Here is a 27,118-nt window from a genome sequence, read left to right on the forward strand (position 1 = left end):
CTCCTGAAGTGGATAGAGCTTTATGTATCTACTTATGGATAAATAGCTACTTAGTTATGAATATTGGATTCGTGAAGCTATATTGTTTTCTGTTATAGTCCTAGTACTAGAGGTCGTATAGCCGATAGATTCGCAGGATCTGTCTTGATTATAGAATTCCAGTCTAGTAATGTATATATATTGGTTACTGTCTTTATATAGAATAGATAGCGCGATCTTTGTGAGCTTGGGGAGTATTTTTGTAGTTTTAATCTTTGTCTCAGCTTGGCTGCTACTGCTTGCTGTAGTAGCCGTTTCCTGGTGTGAAGTGTACAAGCACTCCTACTACTAGTGGTATTACTGTAGCATTCATTATTCTTCCTTTACAAGTGCCGCTGGTTTACGACGGCCTCTCGTGAAACATACGGATCGCGCACGAATTGATCCGGGCACGTCAGCTAACACTCCGGGACACACACCAAATGCTCACCCATCGTGCTCCCGGAGTCCTTCTGGGAAAGCTGTTTATTCTGTACCTATACTTAAGACCGGAATAGTCTGTCTACTCTTAATTGAAGCAATCTTCAAATGAACAACCCCCTCTCTACATAAATACTTGGGTTGATATCGGACAAGAAACTCATTGACCGGATTACTTATGGAACATGGAAATTATGGCACTGCATTACAGTACCTGTTGGATTATAAGCCATTACATCCTATACAACTCTAGTATTTCTATATATTGTAGTCGGACTAGGCGTGCCCATATTCATTAGGATTCAGTGGCTATGACCTTGAACCTCTCTAGTATTTCGTTTAACTCTCTTCTCTTCTACTTCCTGCCACCTGGCCCGCATTTTTATATATAGCTATTAAGGTGTTTGCCCCGCAGTATTTGGTTGACCTATCAAATTAACCTTACCAGCTTCCTATAGAGCCACCGTGATCTTGTTCTGCGCTGCTATCTTTTGTACCAGTGTTATATTCTTTCTATAGAAGTACGGACGTTTCATAAGTTTATAAAGACGCGTATTTCCTTCTAAATCTTAAGTAGTTGCGTCCGCTTCAAGTTTAAGAAGATACTTGACTGCCTGGGTTTATCGTAAACTTATTAATTTTATATGGAGAGCGGTGGTACTGGATCTATTAGTCTGGTAATTATCGAGACTATATATAATTAATAGATCTATAACAGCCGTGTTAATAGAATTATAGTCTAGAGATTATCGAGTCAACTAATATAAATGTAGATAGAGCATTGTATCTCCCTCGGAGGCTGGAATAACCTCAAAGGCATCCAGATCGATACTAACAAAAGCAAAGCAGAGATGCGAATAGACACCATGTGGGATAGCCTGAGAGATCATGCCACCGCAGGGGCGGTTAGCAGCAGCCGAGTTATAGTAACCGATAACGCGGGTAATTTACTGAGAGCTAGCATCGCACGAAGGTCTGGAGACTGTTTTATTCCCACAGAACTCCTCAGTGATTCCGCAAAAACCGAATTTGCTACAGCAGACGTTTAACGGACATGTGGTGGCATTGATATATTTGTTATTCCAGTCTCTGGGGTTGCACTCGGCCTTCGCATCACAGTTATTAATACATTTATCTTCAGCACAGTAATCCGGTCCAAGACCACAGACATTGTTTTCCCCACAGCATCTATCTCACAGGGTACATCAGCACTGCAGCATATATCTGCAATCACCGAGGAAAAGAAACCCAGGCCCGTGAGAAGGACCAAGATAACGGATGACAACATGCGCCCTGGCAGTGGAGCTGTTAGTCTAGAAACCCAATAGATGTCTTTATCACTCACTGGTTTTAAGCCTGGCAGGCTGCTTCAACTGCAAGGTTTTCTTTGTAAAAATCAGAAGATAAGGGAACAGACAGCTAAGAAGAAAGAAGAGAGAAGAAAGAAGAGAGAAGAAAGAAGAGAGAAGAAAGAAAGAAAGAAAGAAAGGAAGGAAGGAAAGAAGGAAGGAAGACACTTGCATAGATACCCGGCCCTAATCTACAACCATATCAGGAGGTATCTCCAGAATATTTATCCTTGCCTTGTTAGTAGTGCAAAGACTTTTCGCTGCAGCATTTGATGGAAACTTTGATACTAGCCTTATTCCATAGCGTGTATAATTGTATAATATGCGCTTGCACTATACCTATCATTAGCTCAATTGACCCCATCTCTGGTAGATCAAAGTAATTTCCTGCTCTATAGCGTACTCCAGAAGGTTATGATATTTTCTTACTCTACCTTAAAAGCCAATAAAACTAGCAAATTGCCTTAACCAGGGTACAGACTCAACTAGGGAAGTCAGTGAATTTACTAGTAGATATATACAGTTTAGTTCGTATGAGCTACTACTTAAGATCTTGCTAACTTTAAAGAAAAGTTAATCAGTTAACGGCTAGATGAACTGCCGACTTCTGATTGAACTCGTTTCTTAGCCCTGTCCATAGCCGTCTTGGTATTGGTATCAAGCAGGGCTATGGTTTGAGTGAAGCTAGCCCGGTCACACACGCACAGCCTTGGCCTGAATGGCATGAGAGTATTGGCTCTGTTGGGAAACTTCTCCCTAAGATGGAGGCAAAATATATGACAACACCTGACGATGGTTCGGACCCACGCGAGGTTCAAACCGGAGAAGTTGGCGAGCTATATCTCCGTGGGCCCAACATCTTTCTTGGTTATCATAAGAATCCATCGGCGACAGCAGACTCGATCTCCAAAGATGGCTGGTTCCGCACTGGTGATGTTGGATATCAGGATTTCAAGGGCAACTTCTTCATTACTGACCGAGTGAAGGAACTGATTGAGTATAAAGGTTTCCAGGTGGCTCCTGCTGAGCTAAGAGGAATTCTTGTGGGCCATGCTGCTGTTAATGATGTTGCTGTCATTCAATTGACGAGTAAGATGGATGTCCGAAAAGTTGTTATTCTTACTGGTCCATGAAATCGTACAATGGAAGTGTTGTGGATGCATCGACCAGTACCAGCTGTATGCTTCGTTTATCCTGTTACTCAACCATTGAAACGAATTATGGGTAACCGGTGACCAATTCCCTCAAATGAATTCATGCTTAGCGTGTTTCAGCTTAAAAACCAGTATGCGTAACCCTTGGGCTCAACACTGACCTATATCCGACGGAAATAGCCCGTCTTGAAAGCAGCCGAGGGATATATCCAACATTCTCACCTTTCCAGGGCTTCCGTGAGATATCGAAGAGAACCATGTTGGCTTCGACTCTAGGTGCTTTGTTAGACATGTGCATCTTTCACGGGTGGGGGGCTATAGCCTCGCCGACCTGAAGAAAATATGTTAAAGTATTATCCATTTTGAACCCGCATTCGAGGCCCTGTTGCCCGAGGACCGACTATCAAAGAATATGCGCGAAGTAACTGGCTAGACAACGCGAACTTTGGCCACCGGAATCTTTCTCGAAAGCAGAGCATTGCTGCAATTCAACGCTCTTCCAGCATGAGAGAATTGATCCTCCTCATGAATCCGAATCACGACAAGATGTTTGGGTGGAATTTTCTTTACCTCCTGAACAGCCCTAATGGAAACATAGAGTTCCGGAGAGGCGCAGCCTGCACGTCAGCACAGCAAGCTTTCGTCTATATTAGATTGCTATGTCATTTATCGAAGCGGCAGTCCAGCTGGGCAGCCCGGAAAATCTTGAAACGGCACCCGGCACTGTGGGTGGTCTCAAACAGTTCATCAGCGCCGCACGCCTCTCGAACAATATTCCTGGATTATACGACTCAAGATATCTATCCTTGTTTTTCGGCAACAAGACAGATGGCACATTCCGTGAACCAAAGCCGCTGGGAAAGCTCTCAGCCTATCAGCTTAATAAGTTGAACAAAAAGAAGGAAGACGACAAGAAGAACGTGGCCATGGTGAAGATGTTGCATGAGCCATACTGGAGCTAGGTACCCAAGCGTCTGAGATACGTATATAGGACCGGTGAATTTGGGAGACCGAGATAACTATTCTTCATCACCAGCTGAATCTGGTAAAGGGAATTTCCCTATCTGTCGACTTTTACACTTTAGTTTTCGTTTTGGTTCTTGCATGTTTGCGTGTTATTCTGAGCACAGGAATTGTTACCATTTTTATATCGAATGGGATTCTCACTAGGCATATCGTCAGCGTCCAATTTGCTACTAGCTAGTATCTGCTGAGAAAATACTCCGTAGCACCACCACTAGTTCTCTCCAAAAAAGCTTCTTTGTATGCGTAGTATGCAAGAGGATGTGAGCGCGGCCACGGAAGATAAGCCTTCTTGTTCCGTGACTACATATGGATGTAAGTCGTACCGAAAACGGGAGTGAGAGCAGCCTTTCGTCTCCGATTGCATTTGTAGGAGATACTTGGATATGCATAAATCTGACGGACAGCTGGCCAGTTCCATGCAAAAGTGCGGCCTAGGTGGGTGGGACCAATATTTACCTTACATCGTACGCATTCCAATGGGACAGTTTTTTTCTGACCTTTGTACATTCCCTCTTCGTTCTCCACTCGACATTCTCGAGTATTATCTTAACAACTGATGTATACATGAATGGACCCCACTACGGGAGCTAAACAAATACCTCGGTCTTTTATTTTATTTTATCTTTATTGTATTTTATCATTTTATCAGACTAGACTCGAAGTGGAGCCACTACTAAGCGCCACCATATATTCCATTGGTCGGTACTAGTTAAAGATTGATTAAATGATAACGCCATGTTAGTGGTTATCAGAATTATACCAAGCGAAGTATATTAACCAATTCGTGTCCCCAGATCGCATAATAGTACCCAAATTCCCCTCCGTCCTTTGCACATACTGATCTGTTTTCAAACCCTCCTCCCAAACCCCAAGTAGTCCGTCAAGGGTCAATGAACTTTTATCTGCGGTGTATTTTCTGGAAGGAAACCGGTAAACACCACCTTATCCGGGGATCCCATCCCCAAAGCATACTAAGCATCTGATTTCCAAACTTTCTCGTGCCTCCTGTACCTCGCTCGTGTGCGGGTCGATGAATGCCGCGTGGAGTGTTCTTCTCGCCGTCTTGCCGTCATCTTTCGAGTCAAATATTTTGAGTAACAGGATGTCGTACTGAGTCATATCCGACATGTAGTACCATTTATGGCCCGGTCCATACTTCCCAAGCAGTGTTCCACTACCCTGTCGGGAGGTCTTAGGATTATAAAAGGTGGCTTGGACGTTTTGTGGTTTCCCAACATGGACCTCGAAAAGGTCCTCGTCAGGAACAGATCGGGCATCTGCTACGGCGAGAGGGTCACATGGGACGGGCTTCAATGGACGCCAGACGTTGATGATGGCCCAGCGGCCTTGCAGAACCCGCTCGACCTGGTCCGGTGCCATGCTGTCTTTCAATTTTAGGTATGCGCCCGCCTCGGATTGGTCGACGTGCACTCTCCGGGACGGCATGTTAAACGGAACTACGGAAGAATCGGGTTCGGAGGAATCGATCAATTTGGATAATTCTTTGTCCGTCTGATTGCGGATCAAGGTCGAGAATATTTGCACGCTGCTTGCGCCTGTCCTGAGTGAAGATGATTATGTAAGGAGTTTACACTCACGGACACATCATTGTCGACGACTTACAATCGTTGGAGAATTTCCACCGATTCCTGCTGCACGGTACTTAGGTCTTCGTCTCGAAAAGACGCGAAACTGGGACTTTCGTGTCGTAGAAACTGAAACCCATGCTCGTCCAGACGGAATTCTTCTTTTCTCCCGCGCACGTCTTCGATTTGCACCGGTTGGCGGTCGGGAGCTATCCGACAGAATTTAAGTGTTCCCGCCGTAATCTCCCCGCTGGCGAAGGCGGACGAATGGTGGTAATCAAGGAAAGTCTGGATTGTTTGAGGCCGCATGATGATCCGACTGTTGCTTTGGGAAGCGAGAAGGTTCAAAGAGACTTGGACGTATCGAAAGTGGTAGTGTTGACCCGGGGCAATGAGATCTTTAATAACGCCATAGGAGGTATCGAAAATGCGATCAGAGTCGATACGACATATGAAGCATCGAAATCGATGCATGAGCAGTCCTCGTCACACCGCCATTTATGCTTCAACGCGTCTTTTATTCACCACTATCATTCAGAATGCCTCTATCCCAAGGGCTAATGCTCTTCAAAGGTCTAAGTATTACTCTCCCAATCATTCTCCTTAGCAACTCCTCCCCCATCTTGCCCTTTGCAGACTATTTAGACGGCACCATGCCGAAATTCATATCCCCTTGCGCCTGATACTGGTGGCTGCCTACAATATTCTGCGAGCCCCCGCCGAACTGATTGTATTGCTGACTATTGGCTCCATACTGGCGGGCAAGTCCGGCCTGCGCAGTACGCGATGAATCGCCAGGGCAGCTTTTGGTTGCACCACCCGTGCCTTTGCTCCACCGACGCAGCTCCCCACAAATAGCCACAAAACCAGGATCATCGACACTGGCGAACTTGGTCATATCCATATGATTACTATGGATTCCAATAGGGACATAACCCGGCAGAACGGCCGAATCTTGTGGTACGACCTATAGTTGGAGATGTCAGCATTCCGCGGAACGGGCCCCGACCTTTACATGACTTACTAAACCAACTCCCAATACGGGCACCTCTTCATAGAAACAAGTCACTTCGATCGGTGGTGGCCCTACACTTCGCACCATGGTGTGAAAGCCGTCTTGGATCCGCGCAAGGACCTCAGAATCGCGCTTGAGAACCTTGACGATCTCGGGATTCGTCTGCTTGACAAGGCTAATTGATCGGCATACAAAGTCGGCCCATTTGGCCAGGCTAGCTCCATGGTGTGGCGTGCCGAGGAATATAATCCCACGGGTGGACTGAATGATGTTGTGGAGATGCGGCTCTGGTCGTTGTTTCGACGTGAACAAGGCCTGTGACGCGCAATTAGTGCAATTCCCTCCCCAAAACCAGGCGAGAGCGTACATCCTCACAGACTAGTCCGCCTAAGCTATGACAGACAAATATAATCGGTCGTTCATTCTACGTGGCGGTCAACGATGCAAATTGTGGCGTCAGTAGAGGTGGTCACCCTACCGTGGCGTCGTTCTCTCGATAGGAGGAAAGAGATGCGAGCAGATTATATGCGTGGTTGGCGATAAGAGACCGCGATACGACACCTCGCCAGTCTGCCACATAGGCATCATATCCGAATGTGAAGATGCGGGCTGTCGGAAGTTTCGATGGGAGGAGAGTTTTGGGCCAAGGTTCCTCCGCACCTGGAGCAGTCCACGTTGCATCACGATCACCGGTCAGCCCGTGGACAAAGACGATACTGAGGGGGAAACGTCAGCAGTCATTTTATTGATCTCGGGAGGGCACCTACTCAATCGTCCCATCATTCGGGCCGCAGAGAAATTTGAGTCCGGCAGGGAAGGCCTTTCTTGGCTGACATTTGGGTGTATTGTCCTGGTCTTTGGCTCGAGGCCGCAGTCGCCTGAAGAATCGCTTTGTCCTGGCTACGTCCAAGATCATAGTGTCTTGCCTCGGACATCAGAATTACTATCCTAAGGATATTGTTTACTAAAATTAAAAGTAATCCCGGTAGGCGGTATTAATAGTTGGGAACCATGCCAATAATGTCAAGCGACAACGCATCCCCGGCCCCCACGACTGGTTTCCCTTGAAGAGGGCAATGTACTCTCTCAATCTAAGCGCCAGCCTGAAATAGCAACACATATCCATTGCACGGTGCTCTAATAATGGCTCGGAGAAGGTCCTCCGGAGCTCCTCAGTAGCGGCGGAGCTTTAGCGCTCCACGTATCGCCCACGATCTCGCGGGACGAAGCTTTTGCATAGGAGGTACTAGAGGGAGAGAGTTCCAACTTTGTCCCAGACTGGGGATGGGTTGAAACCCCGGACGGTCAAATGATAAGCATGGCAAATCGAAGATCAGAAGCTTTGGACAAATCAAACGCAAATTGCAATCTCCATTGGCGCCCTTGGTGTGAACGACCGCTCCGCGTTTGCATCTCCGACATGGAACTTTGTCCACAAGGCCCTATTATAATTTTAGGTGCATTCTCTACCCTTGTTTGCCCCACCTAAATTACCGGAATTGGTTCGCTCTACTACCCACCCTTGGCGAATCCTAAAAGAACCTGGGCGTTAAAAACACAAGAGCTGATTAGCTCAAAACCCCGATGATGCATGGAGAGTCCGCCTCATTGCTGCAATAGTGTGATAAGTGCCTAGCCCTAGCGTGATCAGACCGCTTTCCGTTTTCTTCCCTGGATCGGCGAATCAATCGGCCGAAGTCCACGTCATTCTTTGGGCGCTTATTTTGGTGGGGACCAAATGAAGCGACTACAAACTGCAGCCCACATCCCCCTGGGCGGCTAACTTGCATGGTGGGAAGTCTCAACCATTAAAAAAAAAAGAAAAGAAAAAGCAAAACATACTCCAAAGAGTGGAAGAGAACGACGGAGGCTCGCTACAACATTCAATTTGCATGTTCCTTAGCGCCCGGTTGACGTGTACTGGCCTAAGCGACAGAAGACGTCACACGGTGGTTATGAAAGTTCCCTCACAACAACCCCAAGATTGTTAAGGAAACTGGGGTGCACCGTACCGACCTTAAATTATATAATTAAACTTGCTTGTTTCGTGTCCAGCACTTTATACTACTTTTCCTTCTGATACTGTACGGCCCACCAGCGGCGAGAAGGGCTTATACACTGTTCACCGAATATTTGTGATGGAACTCCCCGGCAACAATTCCAGTCTACTCTTGTCTAGCTACGCCTCCGTCCAGCATCTGTCCACCATGGCAGACTCGGATGTCTCTCACCAAATCACTAGGCTCATCGAGGTCACAGAAGGCATCGTCGAGGCGTATAACCCGATCAAAGACCTCCGTGGCCTACCCGAAGCCTTCCAGGAAGTGAACAACCTCCTCCCTTTTATCAGACAAATTCTTCGAGATGCAAATCGTCCGAGGAGGAGAATCCTGTCCGTCAACGACGCTGAGGCGCTGAAAACAGCCCTGTGTAGCTGCAGTGAGAAGGCTAATAGGCTACTGGAGATTTTCAAGAAGATCGTGAAGAAGACAAATGGCCAATACAGCTCTTCCGTGTACCGGGCAATTGTTATTCAGCACGGCAAGCATCGTGTCGAAACGCTGGCGGATGGCATTTTGCAGGATTTAGGAGCCCTTGTGGCGCACCACATATTCTCGGCAGACATGCAGAGGCAAGTCGAGTTGTTAGAGAATGCTCGAGAGACGCTAGCAAAAGTGTCTCCATCACTCACGGACTCCGATCCGGCCGAGCAACCCCGTGCTGTCGCACAGTATGGGGATTATAGTCGCCAGTATAATCTGCTCGGCGAGGGTGGTCAGAGAATCGCCGATGGCCACTATTTCGAGGCACAGGGAAATCAGAATTTTGGCATGTTCCCGCCGAAGAGCTTTATGGAAAGCTCTGAGATCGCTGCAGGTCAATGAGATTTTTAGCGTTAACCCAGCATCACCGTCTCCTAGCCTCCACGTTGATTTGCATCCTAACTACCCGGTTTTTAAACAAGCTTCTCACGGTCGTGCATTACTGGAATAGTCTCTGAACGCGCCCTGCGCGCGCTGTGCACGGGCTGTATGCGCCCTTACAGCAGATTGTGGAGGCAGGACATCCGAGGCACGATAGCCCTGCAGAATATATTAGACTAATTGGACTTTGATATCCACTTTGTTTGTTTAGGTTGTCTATCAGCTATCGGTGATCTCACTCTCCCACCACCTGGGACGTTGGCGGCAGCAGGCTTGCGGATGCGAGAGTTTTGCTGGGAGGGATCCTGTGTGTACAAGTTAAAGCCTAGAACTATAATACTATATCGCTCTAACCATGATAACCCTCCACCCCCCCCCCCCCCAAAACACCGTTAGCAAAAGTACGGGCCGCGCACAGGGTCTTAATGGCGTAAATGTCCGCCGCGCTCTATCGTTAATATATCTATTCTGTTATCGCTCTTATATATAGGTTCCAGCAACAGTATTGGCCGAAACGCAGTTCAAGGCGTCAGACGTGTGCCTATGTATATATTTTTTATTCAACCATCACGAATGCCACGAACCTCCCTGCACCCTATTGACCCGAATAGGACACGGGAACCTGAATTGACTCCTTATATTAGGGGTTTCATACGCGGATTATTAGCTGCCGGTGTTACTCCTACTAAGATTGGTGAAGAACTTCAAATTCAACGAGCAACGGTTCGATATATCCTTCAACGAAAGAATTATACGAGGAAATCGCAGATCATGTAGCGCAAAGGCAGGCCAATATTACTATTGATCCATTATCAGCGCAGAATTACATATGTAATCCAATCAGACCCCTTATTTCCTATAATTTTATACGCCACCAAGTTGGGACAACCGTTTCTAATCGTGCGCTACCCGTAGGCCCGTTGTGGACTAGGGATTGTACTTGTACCCATAAAAACCCAAAGAGACTATCCAAATTATTATTAATAGGACCTATAACTGGAGCCGGCAGAGGGCGAACCAACCCAACTATAAAATAGGAAGCAGAAAACAGGAGGCAGTTGACAGGAGACACTCCCCGCAGACCCATAGTGGATACCTTGGTCAGCTCCGGTGGTGGTCAGTGCATCAGGGATCTGACTAGACTATGGGGCCGTCAGCGCACCCTATAGGACTAGAGGGAATCTTTTGATTTTTTTAACAGGACCCACAATTGGGGGTAGCCGAGAATCAAGGATCTAATGATAAGGCAGGAGGCAGAAGGTAGTTAATAGGAGGTGCTCTCTGCAGATCTATAGTAGATATCCTAGTTATCTTTAGCGCTACCCACAGTGGAAGTTGGTTGATATAGAATTTAATTATATTCCAAGCTAGCCATATTCCTATAGGAGGAGAGGGGATGTCCTGATTGTTATCAACAGGACCTCTGATAGAGGTTAGTGTAGGATCAAGGATCTAACTGGAGGGGATGGGGAGTGTATCGGAGAGCTCCGTCTAGTTCAATAACCAGAAGCGGCGGCTGCCGACAACTTGAAAGTATAGCAGATTATTCTCTTTCTTTGGCTAACTAATGATAGTAGAAATTGAGGTGACTATCAATAGTCGATCACATATGTTCAAACGCGGAACGGTCAAAGGGCATCATGTCGCGTCACAGAGAACTAAGGAAGACGTTGGCCGTTAGTGACTTTATCTCTGTTTATGCAGAAGATATATATTCATTTGACAGTCTATGGTCTTGCTCCTTGCGTGCTCGCAATAGTTCATTCCTTAGATCGCATGCCCACACATCCAACATGGAAGAGAAAATCACATATTCGTCGAATCCACCAAAGCCCGTTCAGAAAGAAACAGCCCAATTTCGCGGAATACGTGTTGTAAGGCCGATTAAGCAATGCTCTCCAACGAAGGAGAACCCCAAGACAGAGAACTATTAAGCAACACCTCGGTTGCCAGAACATCTCTCTGCCAAATCATTAACTTCGCTCGAGAAGACCCATTATGGCCCTTCAGCTTCCCTCGCTGCGGAAGATGTAGTGGACTACTTCAAATCCCAGGGCTTCGGTGCTGAATTCATCACCAGAACTTATCCACCCATCGAAGCCAGCTGGACCATTGCCACAACAACCTATCCTTTTCTCTCCGCGGAGGTCCAACGAGTGATTGCCATATATACTTCGTATGCTATTTGTATCAATGACACCGCCAATGTCAGCACAGATGACCTGAAGGGCTTCCTCGCTCGATTATGCGGCGGAAAACCACAGCCGAATCCACTTCTCCAACACAAGCTGCGCTTCATCGGCGAGGAAATTCGAAAGTTCTATGGAACCTTCGCTAGTGACATGATCTGGAAATCAATCATTGAGTTTGCCTGCACCTGCGTCGTCGAGAACGAACACCACGGCAAGATCATTGTATCATGAACCACACGAGGCTTTCCTTACTACTTCCGACACAAGACGGGGTTGTTAGAAGCGTATGCCTTCTTCTCATTCCCGGAGACACTTTTACCCGAGAAGACAACACTGCCGGCCTATCTCCCCGTGATTTCGGACATTGAGCGCTATATAAACCTTGCCAACGACTTGCTGTCGTTATATAAAGATTGCGTCCTTAGAGAGGAGCAGTTAAACTATATTTAGAGCCATTCCAAATCAAATGGGATCACTCCTGTCGAGTCCTTGCGTAGTACGGCCACGGACTTGACAAGGTGCATTGATGATGTCAAAGCGACGTTGTCAGCACTTTGCACGCCTCGGCCACACAGGTCTTTCATGGATATGTGGTATACCACTGCAGCTCGTCGCGGTATCGCCTCAGTGAGCTGAATCTTCCAAATATCCGTGCTGATAGAGTTGGGAATGGTGTTTTGTTGAATGTGAGTTGATAGAGATAGTAGAATGGAGGAAGATGATTATTTCAACTATCTGATACACAAAGGAAGCTTTTTATCGTATGGCTATGCATCAGGTCACTACCGATCCGTTGACAAGAGTCGATGGTTATATGTTGGGATTAGGTAGACGGCTGGACGTCACGGCCAGCTGGAGGTATTGATAGCTTCGAGTACTCTAGTTCCGAATAATTTCTCCGAACTGCTTAAGCATCCTTCCTGCTATAGCTATCCTCACACGGGCATTGTGATATGAACGAAAGGGCTTCGGAGGATGAAGCAATGATTCTATGTCACTGTGGAGATCGGCTTAGCAGTCTACTCAGTAGATCTCTTAGACCCGCAGTCCATTATAGGCTCAGTCAGGGCTTCCATAAGATGAGCTTGTGAATGTGTCTTTATTCAACCATTCAGCTCAATGTGAACACCCAAGAAATGGGCCGTGGCACGCAATCCATTACCGATAAGTCGGGAAGGGAACCTTTCAAAGATATCACGATCTAAAATTATAAGGAGAAGGGACTCTCTAAATTTATTGTTGAGGTGGGAATTATTGTTGGGATGTAGTAGACTAGGTGGGGCTGCCTATCATAGGACTGTTACTATTAATACTCTTAATCCCCCTCATTCCCGTTCCCTCCAGACTTGGTCTTGTCCATACCGCTCCCGTACAAAGGATGGCTCGTTTAGATAACACATGTACTGCTCTGGCACGAAATGAAGGCTTGTCTTCCCCTCATTGATATTTACACTCAAAGAATGCAGAATTAATTTTGATACGAAGACTCCCAAGGAGCCAAGAGGGATGATTCAACCGCTTCAGGCAGGCTTTCAATATCTCACGAGCTTGAAGCGCCTATGAGATTCCGCACGATTATACGGGATTTTGGCCCTCCGAAGGAGGTAGTAGCCTATGAATCATATAAGCCACAGGTCCCTGGGCTCGGTCAAGTGCGCATCCGTATGCTTTTGGCCTGCATCAACCCGTCAGATTTAGTGACGATATCCGGAGCTTACAGATCGAGGATCCCGCTGCCTTTCATGCCGGGATTCGAAGGCGTGGGTGTGATCGAATCAGTGGGCGCAGGGGTATCCGAGTTGCATGTGGGACAGCGGGTGTTGCCACTTGGGAGTGCAGGCGCATGGCAGGACATGAAGGTTACCGAAGAACGCTGGTGCTTCCCCGTGCCACCAGACTTAACCGATCAGCAAGCGGCCATGGCATATATCAATCCAATGTCGGCTTGGATGATGGTACGACAATACGCGCCTAATCCACCAGCAGTCGTGGCGGTCAACGCAGCCACGTCCGCTATCGGCCAGATGATTATCCGCATGCTTAATCGCGCTGGTATACAGCCGATAGCCCTCATTCGGCGGCCCGATGGCAAACGTCAACTCTCGGATCAGCTTGACCTGTCGGCTGTGATCTGCACATCGGAAACCGGACTACGGCGTAAGCTAAGTGAGTTAAGCGGTGGCCGTGGCTTGGCAGTCGCATGGGACGCAGTTGGCGGAACCGAGGGAGATGATCTAGTACGCAGTCTTGCCCCAGGCGGAACCCTTGTTCATTATGGACTCCTCTCCGGTATACCCTTGTCATACCGTTTGCGTGAAGAGTGCCCGGATGCTCGAATTGAACTGTATCGGCTCAGAGACTGGATCCACACGGCCAAACGCCATGAGCTACAGCGTGCGTTAGACGACATTTTTGAGCTAGTTAGGGATGGTACCGCGGCGTCAAAGGTGGCAGCTGTGTTCCCACTTTCGGATATTCGGCAGGCGCTGGAGTGCGAGGCCACCCCGGGTCGGCAGGGAAAGGTGCTGCTATCTATGTCTAATGCCATGGAAGCTACTCACTACGATTGAAGCTCACATTATAAGAGCTTCTCTAAGGCTGTCTTAGCAATTTCTGCTAACTCAAGATTGGATTAAATGTCGGAACAATATCCCTTTCCTACCTGGGGTTGGAGCTCGCATGGTCATTATTTAGGAAGCGAGATATCTTAGACAATACGTCGGCGCTGGAACAGGAGCTACTTTGTAAGTTGCTGCCAGACAGGTTTTTGAGTCGTTAGTATCAAAATTTAGGATCGTGAATAGCACAATTAAGTAGTGTTAAAGAAATTCAACCCTGCAGTGTTTTGCCGCTTCTAAAAACTGTTATCCTTGGGTATCGTGGTCCCTAAGCTTAGGTACTACCGCCGCTAACTTTCGGCATTGTAGTCCCTAAGCTTAAAAACCGTGGTGTCTAGGATATTTATATCATTACTTTTTACTGTTAGTACTATGATCAACAGAATCTAGGCTCAAGCTATAAGCGTAAATCGCACTAATAATGTTTACATATTATAGAATTGCGTATTCTAGGACCCTATTATATAGATGATATAGAAGGTGAAAGCACTTGTGACTAAAGACAATAAGTGCGTGGCTTAATGTAAGATGCCAAGGCATCGGTAAAATTATCCGTTCGCTTGATTAGTCGGCCGTAAAGGCGGCCATTAGTGAGTTTGGCGTGTCTGATGGACCCCCGTTAGAACGAAGTAATCCGCAACTACGTACTCCTACCTCGCCTCATCCGAGGAATGCAGGAGACGAATCCACCGCCGGGAATACCACCACTGGCGACATGGAAAATGATTTACCCAGCACTCGAAATTCGTCCGACGGATGGCCTCGGCAGTCCGGCCGTATCCGTGTGACGCGTGCCTGCGACCGTTGCAAGAAGTAAGTTGCCCCATCAACTTCACTGTTAATACCCATCTTACTGACTTAGACCGATTTTAGGAGGAAGGTTCGGTGTAATGGCCAACAGCCATGCCGTGTGTGCACCGAGGCATCCGCCGCTTGCTCCTATAACGCCTCGTACTCCAGAGGGCGACGCCCAGCCGTTCGGTTGACTCGCTCGAGGCCTCTAGCTCAACTGACCGCGTCTCCGCTGACTCCACGGGTTGTAAATCAAACGGCAAGCCATCCCGGAAATTCAGGCGTTCTTGAAGAACCGCCGGGCGTTGTGTCCCAGGAGAGGGGATCGATGCCGCTGGGCGAGCCCATCTCTCGCACTTCACCCGAGCCAGCGCAGACCGACCTTCAAGGTCACTACGTAGGTCCTTCCTCCGGTATCTCATTCCTCTCTCGAGTTCAAAAGCGGCTCGAACAATCTGTATCCTTTCCCCGAAGCTTATCTGTCTTCAACTTTGGCGACACCCCATTGCCTTGCCATCATACTGATTCTAGTACCGGGGACCCTTCACCATCCTATCTTGACCCGACATTCTGTTTGCTGCTGAACCGAGATGACACTACTCGCCTTGTTCATAGATACTTTGACTTTGCAGTTCCCGTAGATCGATTTGTGCATCGACCAACGATCGAGCAATGGATGAACGAGTTCTACGAGACTCGAGGTGTGATGCGCGATCAAGATGCTGCACCTGCACAGATCGCTGTGATTTTCATGATCTTCGCCATCGCACAGGAACATACAAGCCCAAAGCCGTCCACAGTAGAAGCCGACACGAGGTCTGTTTATCTATGTTGTTTCGAGCATCAGGTGTCCGGCAAATTCAAGTGATGCTAAGAAACGCTTCAGTGTTCGATACTTCCGGGCAGCGAATCAACAACTGGCCAAAGAGCAGGGTCCCGTGCGACTCGCAAGTGTTCAAGCTCGCCTGTGCCAATGCCTTTGGCTTCTCTCACAGTCACGCATCAACCACTGCTGGAGTCTATTTGGGACCGTCGCTCGGCTGATTTTCGCCCTCGGTCTACATCGCAATCGACATGCCAGTTCCAGCTCCATCACTCGGCTCGAAATTGAATGCCGTCGCCGGACCTTTTGGAGTGCTTATTGTCTCGACAACTATATAAGCACGGCGCTTGGGAGGCCGAGGACGTTTAATGACAAGGACATTGATCAGAAGCTTCCTTCTTGCGTGGAGGATGAAGAGGTCCAGGACAGCATGGACGGAACTGCCTCATATGCGAGTCAAGGGCTATCAACCATGTTTGGCCCGGTTAGCTACGCAAAGTACATCCTCCTAGGAATGTAATTCTTTCGCGATCTGACACGAGTTTCAATAGGTTATCTCGGATTTTGAGTGGTATTTTGAGCGATATTTACTCTATTCAACCTATGTCTATTACCGAGCGTTTGTCGCTCACAGCGAAGTATATGAGTGAGCTGAAGTCATGGCGCAGAGAAATGGCCGGTTTTCTCGACCGACCTAGTTTGAACGCTGCCCCATTAGTCTTAATTTATCAGAGACAGAGAAACGTCCTGAATCTTGCATACTGGCATACGGTGATTCTAACCAACCGTCCGCTCTTGCTTACCAATTTCGCCAGGTTGACGAACATCACACGGAGGTTGCTGCGGGAGCAAAATGAACGAAGGGAACAGATTGATGAAAGCATCTCTGAATGCCTCCATGCTGCAATGGAAATTGTTACTGTTGTGGACGCGATAATCCAAGCCAAACAACTTTTTCGGTGTTTCTGGGTAAGAATTATGGTAATGCCTCGAGAGCTTGCTAATACTAGAGTCCATAGTTCACTCCTTACTTTGCCTTCTCCGCTTCCGTGATCTTGTACGTCTACACCATACAACACAGCAAGGAGCCTGGCGACGTATACGGGCCGTTCTTCGCAGCTGCAGAACGTTGTCAGCAGCAGATTATGAACATTGCCGAAGAGGGATCGTTGACTTCTAGGTATTGTCTGGTTTTAGAAGAGCTGCATGCAGAGGCTGTGCGGCAAATAACCCCAGTCCAGCCTTCTGTGGATCAACAAACGCAAACCCACTATGCAATGGAGATGAGGAGTGGGGATATAGAAAACCTTACTTCTAATGTCGGGGATTTTGCAACGGAATTTGCTATGGCAGCGCCAAACCTGGTAGGCCTGGGCCCGCTGGATGATTTTCATGTCAGTCCCAGTGCTTCTCTGGAAGACCTGACTGGATGGGATCAATTTGAGTCGATGGTAAGCGCTCATGAAATCGAGAAGGTATTCTGGTATCAATCGGCTAATCAAGACTACCGGCAGGTTTTCTCCGGCTTCAACAATCTCTAGGATTTGTAACTACCAGTATCATTGTCAAGTCCCCTCTTCTGAAAGATACCCACCTTTGTATTATGATATCATCAGTTTTGTATGAGATTATTGTCATTTCTTCTGATTCGCAAATAAGCCTTTTCGGAGCTTGTCCCGCGCAGTACTAACTACCGTAGCTCTTTCTTTTAATTTGCTGTCCTTTGCTTTCTCATTTGTCATTATCATTGTCATTTCTTTCATTATTATATTCTAATTATGATTTAGGAGAGAATTAAGACGGGGGTTCGTCAGGAAGCTTGAACAAGTTTTCGTAAGTTGACCTGTTGCTCCAGAGTGCCACGAGCTTGCATGCACAACCACGGTTGCCATTTCCCTTCATTTATCCAGGTGATTCTCTAGCCCAAGCACTAATTATGGAGATTTCGTAGTCGAGCACGCTACCGCGGTCAGGGGGTAGTCTGTCAGTGAGCAGAACTCGTCGGATAATTTTGACCAATGGAAATTAAGAACACCTATCAACGGAAAACACCTGATGTGGAGACTCCGGTCTGAGATCCCACAAGAACGTTGTAGACCACGTTCACTATGGAAACTTGGAGCAGCCGCTCAACCACTTGACACAAATTATTATTTTTGGTAAGCTTACAGAAAATGTCACTTCAGGGCAAGGTGTATGCTGTTACAGGCGGTGCGAGTGGCATAGGCTTTGCAACAGCCAAACTCATCTCGGAACGCGGGGGAACAGTGTGCATTGCCGACGTTAATGCAGATTGCCTCGGCAATGTTGAGTCGTACTTCTCTGCCAAAAGCCCCTCTGTTGAATTCATGATCACCCAAGTCGATGTTTCGAACAAACAACAGGTTGAGAACTGGATTGCCGACATTAAGACGAAATACCATCGGCTCGATGGGGCAGCCAACATTGCCGGTGTTATCGGAAAGGACCATGGGATCAAGACGGTGGCAGAATTGGAAGATGACGAATGGAATAAAATCATCAGTGTGAATCTGACAGGAACGATGTATTGCCTCCGGGCAGAGCTCAACCACATTGTGGACGGTGGCTCAATCGTCAATATGGCGTCCATCCATGCCACCACGGGTGAGTCTCCTCTCTTAATGGCTGGAACTCTTTCTGAAAGAACTAGGCGTGGCAAACCATGGTGCGTATGCAGCGAGTAAACATGGTGTTTTGGGTCTTACTCGAGTTGCTGCAAAGGAGAATGGTCACCGGGAAGTTAGGGTTAATGCAGTTGCTCCGGGACCAATCTATACTCCAATGATGCAAGGGTTTTATGACCGAATCGAACGACCGTCTGATGCGCCGTTTGATGACCCTATCGCTTTTAAACGGCAGGGCACTCCTGAGGAAGTGGCTAAGGTGGTTGTATTTTTGCTGGGGCCGGAAAGCTCTTTCGTGAGCGGAAGTTGTTACCCGGTTGATGGAGCCTGGGTTTGAATGGATTGTGCTACTCGATACGACGTTCATAACGACATGTTTCGTTACCCTGCGTTATTGAAACGGTATCTCTGTGAGCCTAGACTCTGATATTATATATCAATTCCACTCGCATTAAAGCAAGCATATGGCATGACAATCCTGCCCTTGAACACCTCATCCCTAGTATTATATATCGTTTGGTAGATAGTAGTACTACTATAATCAAATATGCAAACTTTGATATATGAAGATCGTAATAGGTACATCTATTGTAGGTTCTTGAACAGCTTACTAGTAACTATCTCTATCCGCTGCACTGTCGTATTACCACTCTCGAAGCTCTCCACAAGGACCGCGAAACTCCGGAGTTGGCCAAGCTTTGGTATTCTGCGACATCTGCCTCACTTCTGCTTCGTTGATTTCAATCCCTAAGCCCGGACCAGATAAGACATCGATATGACCATCCCGCACAGCCCAAACCTCTGGATTCGTGATATAGCTTGTGATATCTTGCCCAGTGTTATTGTAGTGCATGCCTATGCCCATCTCCTGGATGGCAAAATTCCCCATTGTCGCGTTCGCATGAACACAAGCCGCCAGTGCAATGGGACCTAGCGGACAATGAGGAGCGACACCAACATCATAAGTCTCACACATGGCGGCGATGCGTCTCATCTCGGAGATGCCGCCGATGTGACAAATATCCGGTTGGAGTATATCCACACAATTGCTTTCCAAGAATGGTCGTACGTCCCAGCGACTATAAAGTCGCTCACCAAGAGCAATTGGAACAGTGGTCAACTCTGATACTTGTTTGATGCCGCCGATATGTTCCACAAGAAGCGGTTCTTCGACGAACAGAGGTTCGTGGGGTTCCAATGCCCTCGCAAGGCGCTTGGCCATGGGCTTATGTACTCGGCCGTGGAAGTCAATAGCAACATCGATGCCCATTGCCTTTACTGCTTTGACCCTCCCGACGACCTCGTGAAGAACCGATGGTGAGTCTAACCATGCTGTGTCTCCTGTACCATTCATCTTAACAGCATGGAACCCCTGCTGTTTGCGAGCTTGTCTATGGGACATGAGCATAAGTACGTTCCTGCATTGTTAACGGGTGACATACGCTTGAACCTGAACATCGTCGGGCCTGTCACCCCCAATCCATGCATACACTCGAATCTTATCCCTAACCTTGCCACCCAGTAGGTGATATATGGGCACACCAAGCTTTCTGGCTACTTGTGCGTCAGCCTGTATATCTCTTCGTTAGACCCCGGGCAGACCCAGATAGTCCAATAGGATTGTGACTGCTGCTACAGACCTTTCATATCCCATAGAGCTATATCAATTCCTGACAGCGCACTCATAAACACAGGCCCACCACGGTAGAAGCTACCGCGCCACGAGAGCTGCCAAATATTTTCAATGTCCCTACAACCATGTTTAGAACAGGTAAAAAAAATGCGTGATAAAGGACGGTCGCTCAAAGGAACCCACTGACTCCGCGTCTAATCCCTTGTATCTCTCAAACCAGGCATCTAGGCAGCCTTCTACGGCATTAGTGTGCCCCTCGAGGGAAGCTTCCCCCCATCCACAGGCGCCTGTTTCGTCTGTGATTTTCACAAAGAGCCACCGCGGAGGAACGCGAAAATATTCCATAGACACGATTTTGCCCATGATGATTGATTCACCTACTTGAGATGTTGTACAGTAGTGGTAGAGCCAGGGAAAATGGAGATAATAAGATAATATAAACAGTAATTAGGGAGACAATAGTGGTTAGTTCCGGGTTCAAGTCCGTATCTTGAGTATCGGATAACTCAGCCCCGATAACCATCTGCTGCTTTTCCGTCCATATCCGTCCACATCCCTTTACATCCGTCCACTAACATGAGGTTAAACCTTCTCCTATTCCATAGCGTTATGATTCCTGTTTAATATTAATAGAGGCGTGGGTACCGAATGTACGAAAGTCATCTCTAAGCTGATATAATTTCCACATCCGTTATCAGGAGAGTACTAGCGAGCTCCATGCTGTCTTGTGCTGTTTAGCCATGCAATTAAAGTCAATATAAGTAATGTTTCTGGCGCGTAGACGGATTTATGAAACCGAGTAGGCGTATTCTCTCTTTAATACCTATTAGTGCCCAGGGAACGTTTGTCAATTCTGCTACTAAAGTACGGACGAGGGATTTCCTTCGTGTTAATTTAATTTAACTTTAACTTGGCTACGGGGCCCGCCTGGGTGAACCTTTTCTTCCGTCACAACCTGGCCCAGAAGATGACAGCTGTCAATGTTTATATGCTTTATGGAGGAACCAATTGGGGTAATATCGGCTTCCCTGAAGTTGGCACCAGTTATGACTACTCGGCGCCCATTCACGAGACTCGTTTGATTGGCGACAAGTACAATGAAGCCAAGCTCTTTGGTCTTTTCATGCGTGTTGCCCGCAATTTCTCTAAGGTGGAACGAGTGGGGAATAGCACCCAGTATGCTACGGACCAGGATATCTTCACAACTGAACTCCGCAATCCAGACACCGGGTCTGCCTTTTATGTCACCCGCCATGAGTACTCTCCTTCCACAGAGCTGACCAAGTTCCGGCTGCACGTCTCCACTGATATTGGAAACCTCACAGTCCCAACTAAAGGATCCATTACTATCAATGGAACGGAATCTAAAGTCCTGGTCACGGACTTCCCCATTGGTTCCTCCGGAAAGAAGATCACTTACACGACCTTGGAGATCCTCACGGTAGCTGACCTAGGAGACCGTCAGGTAGTCGTATTCTGGGCTCCGGAGGGCGAAGAAGGGGAATTTCTACTTAAAGACGCAAAGTCCGGCAAAGTCATGACCGGAAATGCAGATAACAAGACGGTAACGACGACTCGATATGGTGTTGTGACCAGCGTTGGTGCAGGAAATGAGAAGACGGTTATTGATTATAACCATGACGTTCAAGCTGTGGTGGTAGATCGCCAGTCTGCTTACAAGTTCTGGGCTCCTACGTTGAATAATAACCCACTTGCATGGGAGAATTCTACGGGTAACTGTGCCCCCATGCTACGAGAATGTACGATACCAATGTACTAACAAAGCGCATTAGTCCTTGTCCACGGACCCTATCTCGTCCGCACGGCCGAGATCGACGGCGATACCATCTATATCACGGGTGACTGGGACGAAGAAACTGACATTGAGATCTGGGCACCGAAGAACGTAAAAAATGTCTTCTTCAATGGCTCGAAGCTGAAGATCACGAAGTCTAAGTATGGAACTCTCGTTGGTAGCCTTCCCGCCCCTGAAGTTACGGCGGATAGCCTTCTCGCAGAGCTCCCGCCACTTACCAACTGGAAGGTAGCAGAGAATCTTCCGGAGAGGTTGGTGGATTATGACAACTCCAAATGGACCGGTGAGTGATGGATCGGTCACTCTTATCTAAGCTTCTTTGACTAACCTCTCATAGATGCAAACCATATGACAACTCCCCATTTCGTTCCTCCCGATACCTACCCCGTTCTGTTTGCTGACGAGTATGGGTACCAAGCGGGTAACATTCTCTGGCGAGGAAGGTTCGACGCCTCGGAAGAGAGTATGCCCTCGGGTGCTTATCTTCGTGTCATTGGCGGTCTTGCCAGCGGCTTTTCTGCGTATGTCAACGGCGAATTCCTCGGGTCCTGGCTGGGCTCAATGGCCAACAAAACGGGCGAGCTAGAGGTATCTTTCAAGGACGTCAAGCTCAATACAGGAGATGATAATATCCTATTTGTCATTCAGGATACAATGGGCAAGGAGCAGCGTGATGCCGCGCCAGACCCACGAGGCATTCTTAATGCCACATTGATTGCTGCAGATGGCTCGCCTACTAATTTCACCTCGTGGAAAGTGGCCGGAAATGCTGGCGGAAACCATCTGCTTGAACCAGTACGTGGCACGTACAACGAAGGCGGCCTTCATGCAGAGCGCCTTGGCTGGCATCTCCCTGGCTTTGATGACAATGATTGGGAGTCAGGTGCCCCTGCGGACGGATTTACCGGCGCTGATGCGCGCTTTTACCGTACCGTTGTCCCGTTGAATATTCCTGAAGGTTACGACGCCAGCTTGGCTTTCCAGCTAAGCACTGAGAAGAAGGCAAAGCTACGGGCTCAACTATATGTCAACGGTTATCAGTTTGCAAAAACCTTGCCCTACATTTCGAATGAAACAACTTTCCCTGGTAAGTCCAAGAAGTTCTAATATGCAACAAAATTGAAATTGACAATCTCCCTAGTATTTCCTGGCATCCTTGACTATAATGGCAACAACACTATTGGTCTCAGCGTGTGGGCTATGGATGAAGCTGGAGGACGGGTTGATGTAGCCTGGAAAGTGATGGGCGTGCATCGATCAGCTTTTGATCCTCTATTTGATGGCGAATACCTTCGACCTGGATGGAAGGATCGCTCACAATATGCCTGAAACAGTCAGCCAGGGCGGACTGAGAGTAATACCATGCTAGATGCACAAACTCACACGAATTATATATGTACTGAACAGATATCAAAGGTCATCATGAACCATTATTGAGAACTCCACTGAGTATGGGGAATGAAGCGTGTATAAGAGCGTAAAATGGCATTATGCAACAGGTGACTGTGATGTATCCCACAAACCATGCTGTGGAGCACGAACAACTGGTCCAGGCACCATCTGTCCAAGATAAGCAAGCAAGCAAAAGCCTCTAACCTAATAAACTCCATTGTATTCCGGGGCAGTTTGATTGATATCCAACCTCTTCTGAGCTAATAGCCCACCACGAGCCTCCAGGGCGTATTTAATCAAAACATGGACGGCTTGAGCATCAGTATCAAATGCTATCCCCTATCTACTTTTACTATAAAAGCTAACAAAACTGCATTTTCAAATTCGCATCCAAACTCTTCTGAATCGCCACTTTAAACAATGTCTGAACCCCATTTTGATCCAAATGCGAAATCGCCTTTTCCGTACTTCCCCCAGGAACACAGACTTCTTTCCGCAAATCAGCGACGGACTTCGACGACGCACTAGCCAGATACCCAGCACCAAGACAAGATTGAATAACGAGGGGCTCAGCAGCCTCCCTCGGAAGACCCATAGACTCTGCTGCAGCGACCATAGATTCGATGACGAAGAAGAAATGCGCAGGACCAGATCTATCATGCATCGTTAATGGGACTGTTGATTGGTTTCCATAGAATAAGATAGCAAGGAACAGAGGACAGGTCTTACCCGGACACAGCTGCGACAACATCTAGCATCGACTCTTCCGGAACAATAGTGACGAGGGGAGATACCTCCTCCAGAACGGTTTTGACATGATTGACGCGAACCGTGGCATCTTCTGATGCGAAGAGACCGGTGGCACCCTGCCTGACCTCAACGGGTGTGTTGGGCATGGACCGGACAATCGCTGTCCCTGTCGGTAGCCAGTCTTGGAGCTGGCTGACGGTGATTCCAGGACACATTGTCACAACGGTAGGACGGACACTCGGATCCAATGACTCGAGGGTGGGCGCTAGCTGTTTTGAGACGGTGGGGACATCTGCTGGGCGTGTGCAGATGAAGAGGATGGGTGATGTTGTACTGTCTTGGGTGGAAGTTCGGTGTGATCTTCTGGCGTCTTGCCAGATGCGTTTATCCAGGTTGTTGTCGGTGACCAGAAGTTGGGGATATCGGGATTGCAGCTCTTGGACATGTTCAGCCCGTCGGGCTGTTACTGCGATGTTGCATTTTAGAGCCCAGGGATTAGTAGAGGAGAGGATGCCACTGATGATGGCTTGCGCCAAATGGCCTCCGCCAACGAAGGTGAGGTGGATGGGAGCTTGTGTGGAAATAGTCATGGTTGATGGATTGAGATGTGGTGTTCAGCTGGTTCTTTTGCAGGTAGTAAGTGGGGTTTTATGTCTTTACCGAGATATATGGTATGGTCAATCATTGTTTGCAAGCTACATTGAACCGATTGGCTGTCTATATGTGCATTATGCAGGATATTGCTTTTTACCCGCAGCATGGCTGGTTGGCATACCTTCATGCAAGGAAAGGTGAAAGCAGGGATGAAGTATGAGTCTCCGAGGCTCCCCTATTTTACCCTGTATTTGTGACGTTTCTGCAGCCCGCGAGTGCACATAGGACGGTTGTATTTAGCCTTGTAGAATGGTCAAATGACATATCCCTTTGCTAAACGGGGCCAAGGTGGACACATCATTTGTATCATTCTCTTGAGTGGCGGAATGTCTACAGACTAATTTAACTCATAATATGCTTCTGACGTTCTGGAGAGTCTAGAATGCAGTGTATTTATCGCAGAGTGGCAGCGCGCCACGAAACTTACTCTACAGTTCCGGTGAAACCACGGCCAGATGGTGCTCCTTTTACTACCTGGCACGATTTTATTGAGATTCTAAGGGTTCCCCAGCGGTGTCGTTTCCTCTCCATATGCCAGAACAGGTAAACATGGACAACATCGTTGGGCAACTTGATCGGTTATAAGCGGTAAGAAACGTCTATAGTCTATAATCTATCCTTGAAAATCAATCGACAATTATAGGGCTCCAGAGAAGCATTCTACTTTCGGGTAAGTAATTATACCAATATATTTTGCCTCAAGTGCACAGGTTGGAACTTACCACCTTAATCGAATAACGATAATCTGGCGCACTAGTGATTTCGAAATGACGGACAATTTCATAAAGAGTCACCCGGAGTTGTAACAATGCAAACTCAGACCCGATACAGCTGCGAGTCCAAGCGTTAAATGGAATATAACTCCCACGAACCTGTTGCTGGCTAATCGCTCGTTGGATGGCATGCACATCATCCCCCCATCGCTCCGGCTGGTACTCATGGGCGGTAGGTCCCCAGGTATTTGGATCGGTATGGACACCATATGCCGTCCATCCCACCCACATTCCTTGGGGAATGGTTATGCCGTTTCCTAGATAGACTGGCTCCAAAGTCTTGCGGTTGATTAACTGGCTTACTGGGGGGTAGAGGCGCAATGTTTCGGCGAGTACAGCGGTGAGATAGGGCAAGCTCTTGAGGTCGTCCCCGTCAGACGAAGAAGCGATATGTGCTGCAATTTCCCGGTATAACTTTTCTTGCATTTGAGGGTTTTGAGAAAGCTCCCACAGGGTTGCTATAAATGCAAACTTGACATTCTCGTGGCCAGCAAAGAACATCATTTTAAGATTCGAGCGATAATGGAAGTCCGTCATGAGCCCATCATCGCGGGCTCGCTTCAACCGATAGATCACCTTTTCAAATCGATCCGGCGGTGTTTCGGGGTATTTGAGCTTCTCGGTTATGTCGATTAGTGCCTCCTCGAGCTCTCGGATCATAGAAAAACAGTGGGGCCTTGTTGGCCGTAGAGGCCAGCCGATTCTTTCAAACATTGGGAAATGGTGAATGAGATGTCCTCCCAGGTTCCAGAGGATGGCCAGAAGGGCATCCTGAGCCCGAACAGTGCCGCCATTCAAGGCGCCAAAATCAACGTCAAAGAAGCTTTCCCCAAACACGTCAATCGCCCATCGTTCAATTATGTCATCGATAACCACCCCGCGGTCAGACGGCGCATGCTGTTGCTCTCGTTTAAATGTCGCTATAAGCTTAGACGATGCCACCTTGAGGGAGGAGATACTATGAGGGCGCTGAATACCAGGCTTCATGACCCCTGTGAACTGTTTCCAAAGCTCCCCATGAGAGTCAATGATGTTCTCGCCAAACAGACCCGCTAATGTACTATGAGGGACTTTCCCATAGAAGCCACCTTTGGCCACAACGCGCTCATTGCGTAAAATACGGACCACATACTCTGGTTTAGTCACCAGAACCGCCCATTGACCCGAGTTCCAGATATTGACGGCGCCATGGGTTTCCAGCACGGGGCGAAGACGAGAGTTGTGGAAACCTATTTCAGACACACGGCGATATGCATCGTAAACCGAGATGTGAAAAGGAATGGAGGGAATGCCAGGGCAGCACTTGGTATAAACATGCAGGATTTGAGTCGTGACGACGGCGATAATAATGGTCAACAAAAGACCGAAAACTGCTTTATAGTCTAATTTGTCCACAAACAATGCCCAAGTGTGATGCTCCATTGTTGGATTGTGAATGGGAACTGAGATGAGAGGAGAGTCTACTTTTCGAGTGGTAATGGCAAACAGAATATTTTGGTTGGTCATACCGTATTGTT

At 47.7% G+C, this 27,118-nt stretch overlaps 12 protein-coding genes across 12 annotated transcripts; 7 read left to right on the forward strand and 5 right to left on the reverse strand.

Annotated features, from left to right (window-relative positions):
* Positions 1 to 1,787: 1,787 nt before the first annotated feature.
* On the forward strand, positions 1,788 to 2,941 carry AO090001000249 (uncharacterized protein; the record flags this gene model as incomplete). The annotated part of the gene is given in 3 exon segments (XM_023234448.1): positions 1,788 to 2,045; positions 2,054 to 2,187; positions 2,437 to 2,941. Coding segments are annotated over 3 exon segments (897 nt in total).
* Positions 2,942 to 4,886: 1,945 nt separating this feature from the next.
* AO090001000250 (uncharacterized protein) lies at positions 4,887 to 5,368 on the reverse strand (the record flags this gene model as incomplete). Its single annotated transcript, XM_023234449.1, has 2 exons — positions 4,887 to 4,904; positions 4,961 to 5,368. 2 exons carry the CDS (start codon positions 5,366 to 5,368, stop codon positions 4,887 to 4,889), a joined length of 426 nt encoding a protein of 141 aa, XP_023089572.1.
* Positions 5,369 to 5,435: 67 nt separating this feature from the next.
* Positions 5,436 to 5,883, reverse strand: AO090001000251 (uncharacterized protein; the record flags this gene model as incomplete). Its single annotated transcript, XM_023234450.1, has 2 exons — positions 5,436 to 5,544; positions 5,612 to 5,883. 2 exons carry the CDS (start codon positions 5,881 to 5,883, stop codon positions 5,436 to 5,438), a joined length of 381 nt encoding a protein of 126 aa, XP_023089573.1.
* Positions 5,884 to 6,211: 328 nt separating this feature from the next.
* On the reverse strand, positions 6,212 to 7,505 carry AO090001000252 (uncharacterized protein; the record flags this gene model as incomplete). Its single annotated transcript, XM_023234451.1, has 4 exons — positions 6,212 to 6,541; positions 6,599 to 6,967; positions 7,068 to 7,305; positions 7,357 to 7,505. 4 exons carry the CDS (start codon positions 7,503 to 7,505, stop codon positions 6,212 to 6,214), a joined length of 1,086 nt encoding a protein of 361 aa, XP_023089574.1.
* Positions 7,506 to 8,796: 1,291 nt separating this feature from the next.
* On the forward strand, positions 8,797 to 9,474 carry AO090001000253 (uncharacterized protein; the record flags this gene model as incomplete). The annotated part of the gene is made up of 1 exon (XM_001818742.3): positions 8,797 to 9,474. One exon carries the CDS (start codon positions 8,797 to 8,799, stop codon positions 9,472 to 9,474), a length of 678 nt encoding a protein of 225 aa, XP_001818794.3.
* Positions 9,475 to 11,289: 1,815 nt separating this feature from the next.
* Positions 11,290 to 12,598, forward strand: AO090001000254 (uncharacterized protein; the record flags this gene model as incomplete). Its single annotated transcript, XM_023234452.1, has 5 exons — positions 11,290 to 11,387; positions 11,594 to 11,689; positions 11,726 to 11,878; positions 12,244 to 12,391; positions 12,533 to 12,598. 5 exons carry the CDS (start codon positions 11,290 to 11,292, stop codon positions 12,596 to 12,598), a joined length of 561 nt encoding a protein of 186 aa, XP_023089575.1.
* An 849-nt stretch (positions 12,599 to 13,447) lies between these two features.
* AO090001000255 (zinc-dependent alcohol dehydrogenase family protein) lies at positions 13,448 to 14,275 on the forward strand (the record flags this gene model as incomplete). Its single annotated transcript, XM_001818744.3, has 1 exon — positions 13,448 to 14,275. The coding sequence occupies one exon, from the start codon at positions 13,448 to 13,450 to the stop codon at positions 14,273 to 14,275; it is 828 nt and encodes a 275-aa protein (XP_001818796.3).
* A 2,266-nt stretch (positions 14,276 to 16,541) lies between these two features.
* AO090001000256 (fungal specific transcription factor domain-containing protein) lies at positions 16,542 to 17,479 on the forward strand (the record flags this gene model as incomplete). The annotated part of the gene is made up of 2 exons (XM_023234453.1): positions 16,542 to 16,907; positions 16,958 to 17,479. The coding sequence occupies 2 exons, from the start codon at positions 16,542 to 16,544 to the stop codon at positions 17,477 to 17,479; spliced, it is 888 nt and encodes a 295-aa protein (XP_023089576.1).
* A 633-nt stretch (positions 17,480 to 18,112) lies between these two features.
* Positions 18,113 to 18,920, forward strand: AO090001000257 (SDR family NAD(P)-dependent oxidoreductase; the record flags this gene model as incomplete). The annotated part of the gene is made up of 2 exons (XM_001818746.1): positions 18,113 to 18,563; positions 18,610 to 18,920. The coding sequence occupies 2 exons, from the start codon at positions 18,113 to 18,115 to the stop codon at positions 18,918 to 18,920; spliced, it is 762 nt and encodes a 253-aa protein (XP_001818798.1).
* A 306-nt stretch (positions 18,921 to 19,226) lies between these two features.
* On the reverse strand, positions 19,227 to 20,579 carry AO090001000258 (uncharacterized protein; the record flags this gene model as incomplete). Its single annotated transcript, XM_023234454.1, has 4 exons — positions 19,227 to 20,001; positions 20,026 to 20,161; positions 20,224 to 20,333; positions 20,380 to 20,579. 4 exons carry the CDS (start codon positions 20,577 to 20,579, stop codon positions 19,227 to 19,229), a joined length of 1,221 nt encoding a protein of 406 aa, XP_023089577.1.
* A 604-nt stretch (positions 20,580 to 21,183) lies between these two features.
* AO090001000259 (glycoside hydrolase family 35 protein) lies at positions 21,184 to 23,361 on the forward strand (the record flags this gene model as incomplete). Its single annotated transcript, XM_023234455.1, has 4 exons — positions 21,184 to 21,976; positions 22,010 to 22,315; positions 22,370 to 23,119; positions 23,174 to 23,361. The coding sequence occupies 4 exons, from the start codon at positions 21,184 to 21,186 to the stop codon at positions 23,359 to 23,361; spliced, it is 2,037 nt and encodes a 678-aa protein (XP_023089578.1).
* Positions 23,362 to 23,993: 632 nt separating this feature from the next.
* On the reverse strand, positions 23,994 to 27,023 carry AO090001000260 (cytochrome P450; the record flags this gene model as incomplete). The annotated part of the gene is made up of 2 exons (XM_023234456.1): positions 23,994 to 24,077; positions 25,551 to 27,023. The coding sequence occupies 2 exons, from the start codon at positions 27,021 to 27,023 to the stop codon at positions 23,994 to 23,996; spliced, it is 1,557 nt and encodes a 518-aa protein (XP_023089579.1).
* Positions 27,024 to 27,118: the final 95 nt, after the last annotated feature.

The sequence above is a fragment of the Aspergillus oryzae genome, chromosome 2 (assembly GCF_000184455.2).
Source record: "Aspergillus oryzae RIB40 DNA, chromosome 2".
Taxonomy (NCBI): domain Eukaryota; kingdom Fungi; phylum Ascomycota; class Eurotiomycetes; order Eurotiales; family Aspergillaceae; genus Aspergillus; species Aspergillus oryzae.